This window comes from Oncorhynchus mykiss, unplaced genomic scaffold (assembly GCF_013265735.2).
Source record: "Oncorhynchus mykiss isolate Arlee unplaced genomic scaffold, USDA_OmykA_1.1 un_scaffold_121, whole genome shotgun sequence".
In the NCBI taxonomy this organism is placed as follows: Eukaryota; Metazoa; Chordata; class Actinopteri; order Salmoniformes; family Salmonidae; genus Oncorhynchus; species Oncorhynchus mykiss.
This window is the reverse complement of record NW_023493662.1, coordinates 1,052,501-1,070,268: the sequence shown is the minus strand read 5'-3', so window position 1 is coordinate 1,070,268 and position 17,768 is coordinate 1,052,501. Positions and strand designations below refer to the sequence as shown.

At 47.8% G+C, this 17,768-nt stretch overlaps 2 protein-coding genes across 2 annotated transcripts in view; one reads left to right on the top strand and one right to left on the bottom strand.

The window, feature by feature from the left end:
• Positions 1 to 17,768, top strand: part of LOC110515486 (E3 ubiquitin/ISG15 ligase TRIM25-like) — a 174,395-nt gene that overhangs the window by 96,267 nt on the left and 60,360 nt on the right. The window lies entirely within an intron of this gene.
• LOC118947086 (stonustoxin subunit beta-like) lies at positions 16,036 to 16,940 on the bottom strand (the record flags this gene model as incomplete). The annotated part of the gene is made up of 2 exons (XM_036972213.1): positions 16,036 to 16,654; positions 16,886 to 16,940. Coding segments are annotated over 2 exons (570 nt in total), but the record flags the coding sequence as incomplete, so codon positions are not given.

Genomic DNA, 17,768 nt, shown 5'->3' with positions numbered 1-17,768 from the left:
TGTGACAACGATGTGGATATACTTCGTGACGGATGCTTCAGGTTCAGAGAAGAGGTAATCAAAGATGCCGGCATTGACCCCTGGAGTTGTACAACTATTGCATCGGCATGCATGAAAACCTATCGTACACACTATCTGCCTACATCCTCTATAGCAATTCATCGCCTGACAACTACCGACGCCAATTCAAGTCATACTCTAGCGGGTCCATTCAATGGTTGGAGTACTTGGCCCAGGATAAAAACATTTTTTTTCAACATGCTGTGAATAGTGGGGAGAAGGCTAACCCAGAAGACTTTTTGGGAAATGTACCAGGAGTTCCAAGACAATTTGGAATCTTTACAGGTTACTTATGGTTTGAAAGGGAATGTGATGTGGAGCATGAGTGGACCGAACTCAAAAAGTCTGATCCTCATGTTCGAGCTTTCCTTTCCAGCTTTGACACACCAGAACCCTTGGAACCCCGACAGGCTTTGTATTGAGGCCGTACCAATGCTTTGACATTGAGGTATGTAGCGCAACCCGACGAGACAATAGGATATGTAGATTTTACATCCCTTTATCCTCATGTAATGAGTTCCTTTTGCTATCCGGAAATTATTCACCGTGACTTTGACTTACCACAAAACTATTTTGGTCTGATAAAAGCAACTGTTTACCCTCCCCGGGGTTTGTTTCTGCCCGTGCGGCCTTACAAGGGAGCTCAAGGAAAACTTTTCTTTGCCCTTTGTCATACCTGCAGTGAAAACAACAACCAGCCCTGCGATCATTCAGATCAAGAAAGAGCCCTGACAGGGGTTTGGGTCACAGTTGAATTCTCTAAGGCTCTAGAGAGGGGTATCGTGTGGCCAAAATCTTTGAAGTGGGGAACTTTTCCAGGAAATCAGACACTCTTTTAAAATGGTACATCAATAACTTTTTGAGATGCAAGCAAATGGCATCAGGCTACCCTGCATCGGTCACAGATCAGGAGAGCAAAGACAAATACATTCAGGACTGTCACGTTCTGACCTTTATTTCCTTTGTTTTGTATTTAGTTAGTATGGTCAGGGCGTGAGTTGGGTGGGCAGTCTGTTTGTTTTTCTATGTTTTTGGGGCATTTCTATGTTTCGGCCTAGTATGGTTCTCAATCAGAGGCAGGTGTCATTAGTTGTCTCTGATTGAGAATCATACTTAGGTAGCCTGGGTTGCACTGTTTGTTTGTGGGTGATTGTCTATGTTGATGGCTTGTTTCAGCACAGTCCATATGATTAGCTTCACGGTTGTTATTTTGTTTACTGGTTTTGTATAGTGTTCAGTGTTCACTACTTTCTTTATTAAAGATTGACCATGGACACTTACCACGCCGCGTATTGGTCCTCTGATCCTTTTCGCCTCTCCTCTTCAGATGAAGAGTAGGACGACCGTGACAAGGACTATCACGACAGAGAAGGTATACATCTTGACCCTGACAGAATAGAGGTCAACAAAACCAAAAGAAATATGTAGAAATTGTATTTAAACTCGCTTTGGGGCTAACTTTCCCAGAGAAGCAATATGCTAACAGTGTCGATCAATAAAGATTGCAAAGAATTTATAGGATATTTTGAACAGACATGGATTGAACCCCTAAGAAAAGGTCCAAAAATACACAAACCTCTTGCAAAGATATTTGGCCTTGGTAAAACAAGGTGAGAGAGAGACCAACCATTAACCTCTTGGATCCGGGAGAATTGTCATCAACTACACTAATTAGCATAGCACAACGGTCAAAAAATATTACTAGAAAATATTCATATTCATGAAATCACAAGTGAAATATAGTTAATCACCCTGTCATCTCCGATTTTGAAATTATGCTTTACAGCCAAAGCAAGACAAGCGTTTGTGTAAGTTTATCGATAGCCTAGCATAGCATTATGTCCAGCTAGCAGCAGGAAGCTTGGTCACGAAAATCAGAAAAGCAATCAAATTAATCGTTTACCTTTGATGATCTTCGGATGTTTTCACTCACGAGACTCCCAGTTAGACAGCAAATGTTCCTTTTGTTCCTAAAGATTATTTTTATACCCAAAATACCTCCGTTTGTTGGTAGCATTATGTTGAGAAATCCACCGGAAATAGCGGTCACGACAACGCCGAAAAAAAAATTCAAAATTATATCCACAATATCGACAGAAACATGGCAAACGTTTTTTATAATCAATCCTCAAGGTGTTTTTCAAATACGTAAATTAAACTACGTCCAAGAGACGTAGACACCTTATGGAATACGTAGAAAAAGGAATCTGGTTGATATCCCTTTCAATGGCCAATAGGGATACATAGGAGCACAACGGTTTCAAAATAAGATGCACTTCCTGATTGGATTTTCCTCAGGGTTTAGCCTGCAATATCAGTTATGTTATACTCACAGACAATATTTTGACACTTTTGGAAACTTTAGAGTGTTTCCTATCCTAAGCTGTCAATTATATGCATATTCTAGCATCTGGTCCTGAGAAATAGGCTGTTTACTTTGGGCACGTTTTTCATGGTGTTCTATGAATTAAGTAAGAGAAACCACTTACCCGTGTGCCCCTACTGCTGGTCAGGTGTATCATGTGAAGGATCGGTGTAATTAATAGATTGTTTAACTGTGAAATCAGATCACGGTGACCCCAGAGTGACACGGTGACCCCACAGTAATCAGATCCCGGTGACCCCACAGTAATCAGATCACGGTGACCCCGCAGTAATCAGATCACGGTGACCCCACAGTAATCAGATCACGGTGACCCCACAGTAATCAGATCACGGTGACCCCACAGTAATCAGATCACGGTGACCCCAGAGTGACACGGTGACCCCACAGTAATCAGATCACGGTGACCCCAGAGTGACACGGTGACCCCACAGTAATCAGATCACGGTGACCCCGCAGTAATCAGATCACGGTGACCCCACAGTAATCAGATCACGGTGACCCCACAGTCATCAGATTTATAGAATATCTATCCAATGTGGAAGCAAAGGTGTGATCAATGGTGACGTCCTCAACAACGGTGACGTCTTCTACAATGGAGACGTCCTCTACAATGGAGACGTCCTCTACAATGGAGACGTCCTCTACAATGGAGACGTCCTCTACAATGGTGACGTCCTCTACAATGGTGACGTCCTCTACAATGGAGACGTCCTCTACAATGGAGACGTCCTCTACAATGGAGACGTCCTCTACAATGGAGACGTCCTCTACAATGGAGACGTCCTCTACAACGGAGACGTCCTCAACAATGGAGACGTCCTCTACAATGGAGACGTCCTCTACAATGGAGACGTCCTCTACAATGGAGACGTCCTCTACAATGGAGACGTCCTCTACAACGGAGACGTCCTCTACAATGGAGACGTCCTCTACAATGGAGACGTCCTCTACAATGTAATTATTTGTTGTATTTTTTAGATATAATTGCAACATAGGTGCAAATATAATAAATTAAATGAAACAAGTTACATTAATGAAAATAAACAACATTCATTTGATCAAGCATGTCTTGACCATTTGGAACAACATTCTGAATCACATCACAGTGAACGTCCTCATAGTTCGTTGTTTTTACAGTTCCAATATGATGTTGTGAAGTAGAATGTACATTTAATAATACTTGTTTACCTTCATTTAACTCAGCAAGTCAGTTAAGAACAAATTCTCATTTCCAATGACGGCCTACTGGGGAACAGTGGGTTAACTGTCTTGTTCAGGGGAACAGTGGGTTAACTGTCTTGTTCAGGGGAACAGTGGGTTAACTGTCTTGTTCAGGGGAACAGTGGGGTTAACTGCCTTGTTCAGGGGAACAGTGGGGTTAACTGTCTTGTTCAGGGGAACAGTGGGGTTAACTATCTTGTTCAGGGGAACAGTGGGGTTAACTATCTTGTTCAGGGGAACAGTGGGGTTAACTGCCTTGTTCAGGGGAACAGTGGGTTAACTGCCTTGTTCAGGGGAACAGTGGGGTTAACTATCTTGTTCAGGGGAACAGTGGGTTAACTGTCTTGTTCAGGGGAACAGTGGGTTAACTGCCTTGTTCAGGGGAACAGTGGGTTAACTGTCTTGTTCAGGGGAACAGTGGGTTAACTGTCTTGTTCAGGGGAACAGTGGGGTTAACTGCCTTGTTCAGGGGAACAGTGGGTTAACTGTCTTGTTCAGGGGAACAGTGGGGTTAACTATCTTGTTCAGGGGAACAGTGGGGTTAACTGCCTTGTTCAGGGGAACAGTGGGTTAACTGTCTTGTTCAGGGGAACAGTGGGGTTAACTGCCTTGTTCAGGGGAACAGTGGGTTAACTGCCTTGTTCAGGGGAACAGTGGGTTAACTGCCTTGTTCAGGGGAACAGTGGGATAACTGCCTTGTTCAGGGGAACAGTGAGTTAACTGCCTTGTTCAGGGGAACAGTGGGTTAACTGTCTTGTTCAGGGGAACAGTGGGTTAACTGTCTTGTTCAGGGGAACAGTGGGGTTAACTGCCTTGTTCAGGGGAACAGTGGGGTTAACTGTCTTGTTCAGGGGAACAGTGGGGTTAACTGTCTTGTTCAGGGGAACAGTGGGTTAACTGCCTTGTTCAGGGGAACAGTGGGTTAACTGCCTTGTTCAGGGGAACAGTGGGGTTAACTGCCTTGTTCAGGGGAACAGTGAGGTTAACTGCCTTGTTCAGGGGAACAGTGGGTTAACTGTCTTGTTCAGGGGAACAGTGGGTTAACTGTCTTGTTCAGGGGAACAGTGGGTTAGCTGCCTAGTTCAGGGGAACAGTGGGTTAACTGTCTTGTTCAGGGGAACAGTGGGTTAACTGCCTTGTTCAGGGGAACAGTGGGGTTAACTGCCTTGTTCAGGGGAACAGTGGGTTAACTGCCTTGTTCAGGGGAACAGTGGGTTAACTGCCTTGTTCAGGGGAACAGTGGGTTTACTGCCTTGTTCAGGGGAACAGTGGGGTTAACTGTCGTGTTCAGGGGAACAGTGGGTTAACTGTCTTGTTCAGGGGAACAGTGGGGTTAACTGCCTTGTTTAGGGGAACAGTGGGGTTAACTGCCTTGTTCAGGGGAACAGTGGGTTGGCTGCCTTGTTCAGGGGAACAGTGGGGTTAACTGCTTTGTTTCTCGGAACAGTGGGTTAACTGCCTTGTTCAGGGGAACAGTGGGTTAACTGCCTTGCTCAGGGGAACAGTGGGGTTAACTGCCTTGTTCAGGGGAACAGTGGGTAAACTGCCTTGTTCAGGGGAACAGTGGGTAAACTGCCTTGTTCAGGGGAACAGTGGGTAAACTGCCTTGTTCAGGGGAACAGTGGGTTAACTGCCTTGTTCAGGGGAACAGTGGGTTAACTGCCTTGTTCAGGGGAACAGTGGGTTAGCTGCCTTGTTCAGGGGAACAGTGGAGTTAACTGCCTTGTTCAGGGGAACAGTGGGGTTAACTGCCTTGTTCAGGGGAACAGTGGGGTTAACTGCTTTGTTCAGGGGAACAGTGGGTTAACTGCCTTGTTCAGAGGAACAGTGGGTTAACTGCCTTGTTCAGGGGAACAGTGGGTTAACTGCCTTGTTCAGGGGAACAGTGGCTTAACTGCCTTGTTCAGGGGAACAGTGGCTTAACTGCCTTGTTCAGGGGAACAGTGGCTTAACTGCCTTGTTCAGGGGAACAGTGGGGTTAACTGCTTTGTTCAGGGGAACAGTGGGTTAACTGTCTTGTTCAGGGGAACAGTGGGTTAACTGTCTTGTTCAGGGGAACAGTGGGGTTAACTGCCTTGTTCAGGGGAACAGTGGGGTTAACTGCTTTGTTCAGGGGAACAGTGGGTTAACTGTCTTGTTCAGGGGAACAGTGAGTTAACTGCCTTGTTCAGGGGAACAGTGGGTTAACTGTCTTGTTCAGGGGAACAGTGGGTTAACTACCTTGTTCAGGGGAACAGTGGGTTATCTGCCTTGTTCAGGGGAACAGTGGGTTAACTGTCTTGTTCAGGGGAACAGTGGGTTAACTGCCTTGATCAGGGGAACAGTGGGGTTAACTGCTTTGTTCAGGGGAACAGTGGGTTAACTGCCTTGTTCAGGGGAACAATGGGGTTAACTGCCTTGTTCAGGGGAACAGTGGGGTTAACTGCTTTGTTCAGGGGAACAGTGGGTTAACTGCCTTGTTCAGGGGAACAGTGGGTTGGCTGCCTTGTTCAGGGGAACAGTGGGTTGGCTGCCTTGTTCAGGGGAACAGTGGGGTTAACTGCTTTGTTTCTCGGAACAGTGGGTTAACTGCTTTGTTCAGGGGAACAGTGGGTTAACTGCCTTGTTCAGGGGAACAGTGGCTTAACTGCCTTGTTCAGGGGAACAGTGGGGTTAACTGCTTTGTTCAGGGGAACAGTGGGTTTACTGCCTTGTTCAGGGGAACAGTGGGGTTAACTGTCTTGTTCAGGGGAACAGTGGGTTAACTGTCTTGTTCAGGGGAACAGTGGGGTTAACTGCCTTGTTCAGGGGAACAGTGGGGTTAACTGCCTTGTTCAGGGGAACATTGGGTTGGCTGCCTTGTTCAGGGGAACAGTGGGGTTAACTGCCTTGTTCAGGGGAACAGTGGGGTTAACTGCTTTGTTCAGGGGAACAGTGGGGTTAACTGCTTTGTTCAGGGGAACAGTGGGTTAACTGCCTTGTTCAGGGGAACAGTGGCTTAACTGCCTTGTTCAGGGGAACAGTGGGGTTAACTGCTTTGTTCAGGGGAACAGTGGGTTTACTGCCTTGTTCAGGGGAACAGTGGGGTTAACTGTCTTGTTCAGGGGAACAGTGGGTTAACTGTCTTGTTCAGGGGAACAGTGGGGTTAACTGCCTTGTTCAGGGGAACAGTGGGGTTAACTGCCTTGTTCAGGGGAACATTGGGTTGGCTGCCTTGTTCAGGGGAACATTGGGTTGGCTGCCTTGTTCAGGGGAACAGGGGGTTAACTTCCTTGTTCAGGGGAACAGTGGGGTTAACTGCCTTGTTCAGGGGAACATTGGGTTGGCTGCCTTGTTCAGGGGAACAGTGGGTTAACTGCCTTGTTCAGGGGAACAGTGGCTTAACTGCCTTGTTCAGGGGAACAGTGGGGTTAACTGTCTTGTTCAGGGGAACAGTGGGTTAACTGTCTTGTTCAGGGGAACAGTGGGGTTAACTGCCTTGTTCAGGGGAACAGTGGGGTTAACTGCCTTGTTCAGGGGAACATTGGGTTGGCTGCCTTGTTCAGGGGAACAGGGGGTTAACTGCCTTGTTCAGGGGAACAGTGGGTTAACTGCCTTGTTCAGGGGAACAGTGGGTTAACTGCCTTGTTCAGGGGAACAGTGGGGTTAACTGCCTTGTTCAGGGGAACAGTGGGGTTAACTGCCTTGTTCAGGGGAACAGTGGGGTTAACTGCCTTGTTCAGGGGAACAGTGGGGTTAACTGTCTTGTTCAGGGGAACAGTGGGGTTAACTGCCTTGTTCAGGGGAACAGTGGGGTTAACTGCTTTGTTCAGGGGAACAGTGGGGTTAACTGCTTTGTTCAGGGGAACAGTGGGTTAACTGCCTTGTTCAGGGGAACAGTGGCTTAACTGCCTTGTTCAGGGGAACAGTGGGGTTAACTGCTTTGTTCAGGGGAACAGTGGGTTTACTGCCTTGTTCAGGGGAACAGTGGGGTTAACTGTCTTGTTCAGGGGAACAGTGGGTTAACTGTCTTGTTCAGGGGAACAGTGGGGTTAACTGCCTTGTTCAGGGGAACAGTGGGGTTAACTGCCTTGTTCAGGGGAACATTGGGTTGGCTGCCTTGTTCAGGGGAACATTGGGTTGGCTGCCTTGTTCAGGGGAACAGGGGGTTAACTTCCTTGTTCAGGGGAACAGTGGGGTTAACTGCCTTGTTCAGGGGAACATTGGGTTGGCTGCCTTGTTCAGGGGAACAGTGGGTTAACTGCCTTGTTCAGGGGAACAGTGGCTTAACTGCCTTGTTCAGGGGAACAGTGGGGTTAACTGTCTTGTTCAGGGGAACAGTGGGTTAACTGTCTTGTTCAGGGGAACAGTGGGGTTAACTGCCTTGTTCAGGGGAACAGTGGGGTTAACTGCCTTGTTCAGGGGAACATTGGGTTGGCTGCCTTGTTCAGGGGAACAGGGGGTTAACTGCCTTGTTCAGGGGAACAGTGGGTTAACTGCCTTGTTCAGGGGAACAGTGGGTTAACTGCCTTGTTCAGGGGAACAGTGGGGTTAACTGCCTTGTTCAGGGGAACAGTGGGGTTAACTGCCTTGTTCAGGGGAACAGTGGGGTTAACTGCCTTGTTCAGGGGAACAGTGGGGTTAACTGTCTTGTTCAGGGGAACAGTGGGTTAGCTGCCTTGTTCAGGGGAACAGTGGGGTTAACTGACTTGTTCAGGGGAACAGTGGGGTTAACTGCCTTGTTCAGGGGAACAGTGGGGTTAACTGCCTTGTTCAGGGGAACAGTGGGTTGGCTGCCTTGTTCAGGGGAACAGTGGGGTTAACTGCCTTGTTCAGGGGAACAGTGGGTTAACTGCCTTGTTCAGGGGAACAGTGGTTTAGCTGCCTTGTTCAGGGGAACAGTGGGGTTAACTGCCTTGTTCAGGGGAACAGTGGGTTAACTGCCTTGTTCAGGGGAACAGTGGGTTAACTGACTTGTTCAGGGGAACAGTGGGTTAACTGACTTGTTCAGGGGAACAGTGGGTTAACTGTCGTGTTCAGGGGAACAGTGGGTAAACTGCCTTGTTCAGGGGAACAGTGGTTTAGCTGCCTTGTTCAGGGGAACAGTGGGGTTAACTGCCTTGTTCAGGGGAACAGTGGGTTAACTGCCTTGTTCAGGGGAACAGTGGGTTAGCTGCCTTGTTCAGGGGAACAGTGGGTTAGCTGCCTTGTTCAGGTGAACAGTTGGGTTACCTGCCTTGTTCAGGGGAACAGTGGGTTAACTGCCTTGTTCAGGGGAACAGTGGGTTAACTGCCTTGTTCAGGGGAACAGTGGGTTAACTGCCTTGTTCAGGGGAACAGTGGGTTAACTGCCTTGTTCAGGGGAACAGTGGGTTAACTGCCTTGTTCAGGGGAACAGTGGGTTAACTGCCTTGTTCAGGGGAACAGTGGGGTTAACTGCCTTGTTCAGGGGAACAGTGGGTTAACTGCCTTGTTCAGGGGAACAGTGGGTTAACTGCCTTGTTCAGGGGAACAGTGGGTTAACTGACTTGTTCAGGGGAACAGTGGGGTTAACTGCCTTGTTCAGGGGAACAGTGGGGTTAACTGCCTTGTTCAGGGGAACAGTGGGTTGGCTGCCTTGTTCAGGGGAACAGTGGGGTTAACTGCCTTGTTCAGGGGAACAGTGGGTTAACTGCCTTGTTCAGGGGAACAGTGGTTTAGCTGCCTTGTTCAGGGGAACAGTGGGGTTAACTGCCTTGTTCAGGGGAACAGTGGGTTAACTGCCTTGTTCAGGGGAACAGTGGGTTAACTGACTTGTTCAGGGGAACAGTGGGTTAACTGACTTGTTCAGGGGAACAGTGGGTTAACTGTCGTGTTCAGGGGAACAGTGGGTAAACTGCCTTGTTCAGGGGAACAGTGGTTTAGCTGCCTTGTTCAGGGGAACAGTGGGGTTAACTGCCTTGTTCAGGGGAACAGTGGGTTAACTGCCTTGTTCAGGGGAACAGTGGGTTAGCTGCCTTGTTCAGGGGAACAGTGGGTTAGCTGCCTTGTTCAGGTGAACAGTTGGGTTACCTGCCTTGTTCAGGGGAACAGTGGGTTAACTGCCTTGTTCAGGGGAACAGTGGGTTAACTGCCTTGTTCAGGGGAACAGTGGGTTAACTGCCTTGTTCAGGGGAACAGTGGGTTAACTGCCTTGTTCAGGGGAACAGTGGGTTAACTGCCTTGTTCAGGGGAACAGTGGGTTAACTGCCTTGTTCAGGGGAACAGTGGGGTTAACTGCCTTGTTCAGGGGAACAGTGGGTTAACTGCCTTGTTCAGGGGAACAGTGGGTTAACTGCCTTGTTCAGGGGAACAGTGGGTTAACTGCCTTGTTCAGGGGAACAGTGGGTTAACTGCCTTGTTCAGGGGAACAGTGGGTTAACTGCCTTGTTCAGGGGAACAGTGGGTTAAATGCCTTGTTCAGGGGAACAGTGGGTTAACTGCCTTGTTCAGGGGAACAGTGGGTTAAATGCCTTGTTCAGGGGAACAGTGGGTTAACTGCCTTGTTCAGGGGAACAGTGGGTTAACTGTCTTGTTCAGGGGAACAGTGGGTTAACTGTCTTGTTCAGGGGAAGAACAACAGATTTCTACCTTGTCAGCTCGGGGATTCGATCAAACAACATTCAATCAAACAACAACGCTCTAACCACTACGTTACCTGCCACACGGCCCAACACTCTAACCACTACGCTACCTGCCACACGGCCCAACGCTCTAACCACTGCGCTACCTGCCACACGGACCAACGCTCTAACCACTACGCTACCTGCCGCACGGCCCAACGCTCTAACCACTACGCTACCTGCCACACGGCCCAACGCTCTAACCACTACGCTACCTGCAGCACGGCCCAACGCTCTAACCACTACGCTACCTGCAGCACGGCCCAACGCTCTAACCACTACGCTACCTGCAGCACGGCCCAACGCTCTAACCACTACGCTACCTGCAGCACGGCCCAACGCTCTAACCACTACGCTACCTGCAGCACGGCCCAACGCTCTTACCACCACGCTACCTTCAGCACGGCCCAACTCTCTAACCACCACGCTACCTGCCACACGGCCCAACGCTCTTACCACCACGCTACCTGCCACACGGCCCAACGCTCTAACCACCACGCTACCTGCCGCACGGCCCAACGCTCTTACCACTACGCTACCTGCCACACGGCCCAACGCTCTTACCACCACGCTACCTGCCACACGGCCCAACGCTCTAACCATTACGCTACCTGCCGCACGGCCCAACGCTCTTACCACCACGCTACCTGCCACACGGCCCAACGCTCTAACCATTACGCTACCTGCCACACGGCCCAACGCTCTTACCAGAACGCTACCTGCCACACGGCCCAACGCTCTAACCACCACGCTACCTGCCGCACGGCCCAACGCTCTAACCACCACGCTACCTGCCACACGGCCCAACGCTCTAACCACCACGCTACCTGCCGCACGGCCCAACGCTCTAACCACCACGCTACCTGCCGCACGGCCCAACGCTCTAACCATTACGCTACCTGCCGCACGGCCCAACGCTCTAACCACTACGTTACCTGCCACACGGCCCAACGCTCTAACCACCACGCTACCTGCCGCACGGCCCAACGCTCTAACCATTACGCTACCTGCCACACGGCCCAACGCTCTAACCACTACGTTACCTGCCACACGGCCCAACGCTCTAACCACCACGCTTCCTGCCGCACGGCCCAACGCTCTAACCACTACGTTACCTGCCACACGGCCCAACGCTCTTACCACCACGCTACCTGCCACACGGCCCAACGCTCTAACCACTACGCTACCTGCCACACGGCCCAACGCTCTAACCACTACGCTACCTGCCACACGGCCCAACGCTCTAACCACTACGCTACCTGCCCAACGCTCTAACCACTACGCTACCTGCCACACGGCCCAACGCTCTAACCACTACGCTACCTGCCACACGGCCCAACGCTCTAACCACTACGCTACCTGCCACACGGCCCAAGGCTCTAACCACCACTCTACCTGCCGCACGGCCCAACGCTCTAACCACCACGCTACCTGCCACCCCAATAATAATAACTCGGCCTGCAGCTGTTTCACCTGGTCGTTGTTTCTCAGAGGCACCAGGTAAATGTGTTTCATAGACACCTGCTGCCTCTTCAAAAGGCAGGATGATGGACGCCACGTTGGCAAAGGTGTCTTCGTTCTCCTCATTGGCCTGATTTATTTCAGACAGCTGTATGTCATTCCTGTCCCTCACCATTTCCTCCACTGTCCTCTCCCTCTGGTCAGTATATCATTCCTGTCCCTCACCATTTCCTCCACTGTCCTCTCCTGCTGGTCAGTATATCATTCCTGTCCCTCACCATTTCCTCCACTGTCCTCTCCTGCTGGTCAGTATATCATTCCTGTCCCTCACCATTTCCTCCACTGTCCTCTCCTGCTGGTCAGTATATAATTCCTGTCCCTCACCATTTCCTCCACTGTCCTCTCCTGCTGGTCAGTATATCATTCCTGTCCCTCACCATTTCCTCCACTGTCCTCTCCTGCTGGTCAGTATATCATTCCTGTCCCTCACCATTTCCTCCACTATCCTCTCCTGCTGTTCAGTATATCATTCCTGTCCCTCACCATTTCCTCCACTGTCCTCTCCTGCTGGTCAGTATATCATTCCTGTCCCTCACCATTTCCTCCACTGTCCTCTCCTGCTGGTCAGTATATCATTCCTGTCCCTCACCATTTCCTCCACTGTCCTCTCCTGCTGGTCAGTATATCAGTCCTGTCCCTCACCATTTCCTCCACTGTCCTCTCCTGTTGGTCAGTATATCATTCCTGTCCCTCACCATTTCCTCCACTGTCCTCTCCTGCTGGTCAGTATATCATTCCTGTCCCTCACCATTTCCTCCACTGTCCTCTCCTGCTGGTCAGTATATCATTCCTGTCCCTCACCATTTCCTCCACTGTCCTCTCCTGCTGGTCAGTCAGCACACGACCACCACCATGGGGTCTTCTGTCTATTCTGAGGGTAGAACAGAGTTTACTGTCAATAGATCCTACTGGAACAATCCTGGAACATGTTGACATGCATTACAATATGTCATTTCCTGTAAAGGTAAAGCATAGTTCACATCCTGCTGACTTACCGCTTTTCTTAGTGAAATGTTCTCATGATGGAATTTGCCGGTTGATCTTTTCAGATTGGGGTGAACTAATGTGTCGGCCTCTGTCATGGTAAGACCTCTGTTGACCACATGATCAACGACGATGGACCGGACTTCATTAGATACAACAGTTCCCTGCCGCCTGCCTCCATCTCTCTGATGTCCACCTCTCTGAGGGCTCCTTAGAGAGGGCTTCATGTTTTGAGTTTGTACTAAGAGGTGTGAAATGTAGCTTTCCTTCTCTACTCCTCACAAATGTAAAAGCATTGGATTGGTGTTGACATGGGGTAGAGGGAGTTTACATAAACCAGTAATTTCCTTTAAATCCATGAAGGGAAGTGGACAAGTTCACACTTAGAAAGGAGAGATAATTGTTACACACCCCATGTGTTCTGATAACTACAGGAATGAAACCAGATTGAGGTTGTCTGCTTTCTACACACACACACACACACACACACACACACACACACAGACACACACACAGACACACACACACACACACAGACACACACACACAGAGAGAACATCAGGTGAAGTTGTGGAGATGAGGGAATATGTGATCAGAACCCCTCAAGTCTGGTTAACCACAGTCAGGTCCAGTATGGACTATCAATACAAGTCACCATTCAGAATGTGACCCAGTTCAATGGGTCTGAACAGAACTGGGGGACGTCAGACATCAAGTTGTCGAAACACAACTGGAATATAATTAGTTTGTGATTCATTGTTAATGGATTTTCAATGAGGAACACAGAGGAACAACCCTGACAACACACATAACAAAATAACACTAAAAACAAAGGGGGAGGAAACCACTAAAGTCATGACCATATTGTCATGTTGTAATGACAGGGAGAAACCATCTAACATCTAGAACACTACTTTAGACCTGGTTATAAGAAGCCTAGTGCACTACGCAGGGAATAGGGAGCTATTTGGAACAGAGACACCAACTCCTGGATGAAAATCTCTCTCTCCCTCATCTGTCTGATATATCTGCCCATTTCCCCTCCCCTCCTCCCTTTTCATTCTATTCTATCAGCCACACCACTAGCTCACCTCCACACAATACATTTACAAGTTAAAGACACACCTTGGAATAAATAACAAAGGAAAACTATTACTAGATGAAGTTGAGTGTTTTTTATTATTTCCCATCACCATAAATCATATTTAATCACTGAACAGTAGCAGACCTAACTTCATCTGTTCCTGACTCTGGATAGTGGATTAAAAAGACCATCAATCTCCAATGATATTAAAGTACTATTCTGAACATTACTGATATACTGAGTGGCAAGTCAAGATATCTGCTGGTTTTATTGTTTGGTCAACAGCACCACCTGCTGGACAGGTTTAATGTTGCTGGACTGAGCAGTATGGGAGGATGAAAGATGACACATTTAGGGCCGGTTTCCTGGACATCTACATTGAACATACTGTTTAGTCCAGGACTAGGATTCATCTGTGTCTGGGAAACCAGACCATATAGTTTAGTAGAAAGTAAGTGATACCAGCTTGTAGTGGGCTGACTAGTCCTGAATTGTCCTTTAGTTCCTGGACCATTTTCCATGCAGCTCCAGGTGACAGAGAACACATCAATTAGGACCGAGCCAACAAGCTGATCAATGATACTGAGGAGAATTACATAGAGACAGAGAACCAACTGAGAAAACATATCAATGGTTCTGAATGACAACCAATATACATCAACACCAGACATCATGATTCATGGAAATGTACAAGATTAAAACATTGTATTGAATTTTAATTAATAACAAATCAGTTTACAGTTTAACCAGCTCAGCTATAGACTACACCAACATGACTAGTATCTATGTGGACCCTACTACAGTTTAACCAGCTCAGCTATAGACTACACCAGCATGACTAGTATCTATGTGGACCCTACTACAGTTTAACCAGCTCAGCTATAGACTACACCAGCATGACTAGTATCTATGTGGACCCTACTACAGTTTAACCAGCTCAGCTATAGACTACACCAGCATGACTAGTATCTATGTGGACCCTACTACAGTTTAACCAGCTCAGCTATAGACTACACCAGCATGACTAGTATCTATGTGGACCCTACTACAGTTTAACCAGCTCAGCTATAGACTACACCAGCATGACTAGTATCTATGTGGACCCTACTACAGTTTAACCAGCTCAGCTATAGACTACACCAGCATGACTAGTATCTATGTGGACCCTACTACAGTTTAACCAGCTCAGCTATAGACTACACCAGCATGACTAGTATCTATGTGGACCCTACTACAGTTTAACCAGCTCAGCTATAGACTACACCAGCATGACTAGTATCTATGTGGACCCTACTACAGTTTAACCAGCTCAGCTACAGACTACACCAGCATGACTAGTATCTATGTGGACCCTACTACAGTTTAACCAGCTCAGCTATAGACTACACCAGCATGACTAGTATCTATGTGGACCCTACTACAGTTTAACCAGCTCAGCTATAGACTACACCAGCATGACTAGTATCTATGTGGACCCTACTACAGTTTAACCAGCTCAGCTATAGACTACACCAGCATGACTAGTATCTATGTGGACCCTACTACAGTTTAACCAGCTCAGCTATAGACTACACCAGCATGACTAGTATCTATGTAGACCCTACTACAGTTTAACCAGCTCAGCTATAGACTACACCAACATGACTAGTATCTATGTGGACCTACTACAGTTTAACCAGCTCAGCTATAGACTACACCAGCATGACTAGTATCTATGTGGACCCTACTACAGTTTAACCAGCTCAGCTATAGACTACACCAGCATGACTAGTATCTATATGGACCCTACTACAGTTTAACCAGCTCAGCTATAGACTACACCAGCATGACTAGTATTTATGTGGACCCTACTACAGTTTAACCAGCTCAGCTATAGACTACACCAGCATGACTAGTATCTATGTGGACCCTACTACAGTTTAACCAGCTCAGCTATAGACTACACCAGCATGACTAGTATCTATGTGGACCCTACTACAGTTTAACCAGCTCAGCTATAGACTACACCAGCATGACTAGTATCTATGTGGACCCTACTACAGTTTAACCAGCTCAGCTATAGACTACACCAGCATGACTAGTATCTATGTGGACCCTACTACAGTTTAACCAGCTCAGCTATAGACTACACCAGCATGACTAGTATCTATGTGGACCCTACTACAGTTTAACCAGCTCAGCTATAGACTACACCAGCATGACTAGTATCTATGTGGACCCTACTACAGTTTAACCAGCTCAGCTATAGACTACACCAGCATGACTAGTATCTATGTGGACCCTACTACAGTTTAACCAGCTCAGCAGTACCATTATAATAGATCCCAAACCCAGGATAGAGGGGCTGAGTGAATGTGGTCTGGACTCTGTGGAGGAGGGTCATTGTGTCAGAGACACTGTAGAAGGACAGAGTACCTGCCTTGTGATCCAGGTACACTCCTACTCTGGAGGACTGAGGGCCTGATACTTTAGTCACAACATTATTGTGACTGAACCAATAACCACCTCTATAGCACTTTAAACTCCAGGACTTGTTATTGAATCCAAATCGACCACCATTACCTGTTCTGCTGATGTCTTTATATGAGACTGCTGTAACAACATAACCAGTCCTCTCCACCTCCCAGTAACAGCGTCCAGACAGACCCTCTCTACACAGAACCTGACACCAGTTGGTGAATCTGTCTGGATGGTCAGGATATGGTTGGACTTGGCCTGTATTGGTCACCTTTCTGTTCCCTTCAGACAGAGAGAGGAGTGTGTATGCTGTGTTTGGGTCCAGTGTGAGCTGACAGGAATCTGGGAGAAGAGCAGAGACCAATGAGGGGAGTCAGAACAATAAGTTAAGTCAGATACTGTATCTACCCTGTCTTTGATTAGAGCACAGCAGAGATCAAATCAGAGAAATATGAGGAGTCAGATAGATACCCAGTCTTTGATTAGATCTACTATTGCTATATATTTCTAGAGGGATTGTTAGGAGTGTCAGTAAAAAGAGACTGTTAGTTACTTCACAATAAAGAGACTCACATTGTAACAACTGTTCTCTGGTCTTGGGCTCTGGAGGCAGTACAACATCCACTATATTCACTACAGACACACAAACACATTGACAGAGAGAGGGAATGTTATCATCAGACCATATTCCACATGTATATGACTAGTAGGGAACTTTCAATGGTCTAAAGTTGATGTTCTTATTGTTTTCAACACACCTGTAGTGGAGATCTTGGTCCATTCTCCTTTAAGGAAGTCTTCTAGTTTCTCTCTCAGTTCAGACACAGTCTTACTCACATCTCCAAAGTACTGAAGAGGACGGACAACGATGCTGGGTAAGTCTGAAGATACACTGATACTGGAGAGAGACTGATACCTCTGGAGAGAGAGAGAGAGAGAGAGAGAGAGACTGATAACTCTGGAGAGAGAGAGAGAGAGAGAGAGAGACTGATAACTCTGGAGAGAGAGAGAGACTGATACCTCTGGAGAGAGAGAGAGAGAGAGAGAGACTGATAACTCTGGAGAGAGAGAGAGAGAGAGAGAGAGACTGATAACTCTGGAGAGAGAGAGAGAGAGAGAGAGAGACTGATACCTCTGGAGAGAGAGAGAGAGAGACTGATAACTCTGGAGAGAGAGAGAGACTGATACCTCTGGAGAGAGAGAGAGAGAGAGAGAGAGACTGATAACTCTGGAGAGAGAGAGAGAGAGAGAGAGAGACTGATACCTCTGGAGAGAGAGAGAGAGAGACTGATAACTCTGGAGAGAGAGAGAGACTGATACCTCTGGAGAGAGAGAGAGAGAGAGAGAGACTGATAACTCTGGAGAGAGAGAGAGAGAGACTGATACCTCTGGAGAGAGAGACAGGGACAGAGAGAGGGAAAGACAGAGACAGAGAGAGGGAAAGACAGAGACAGAG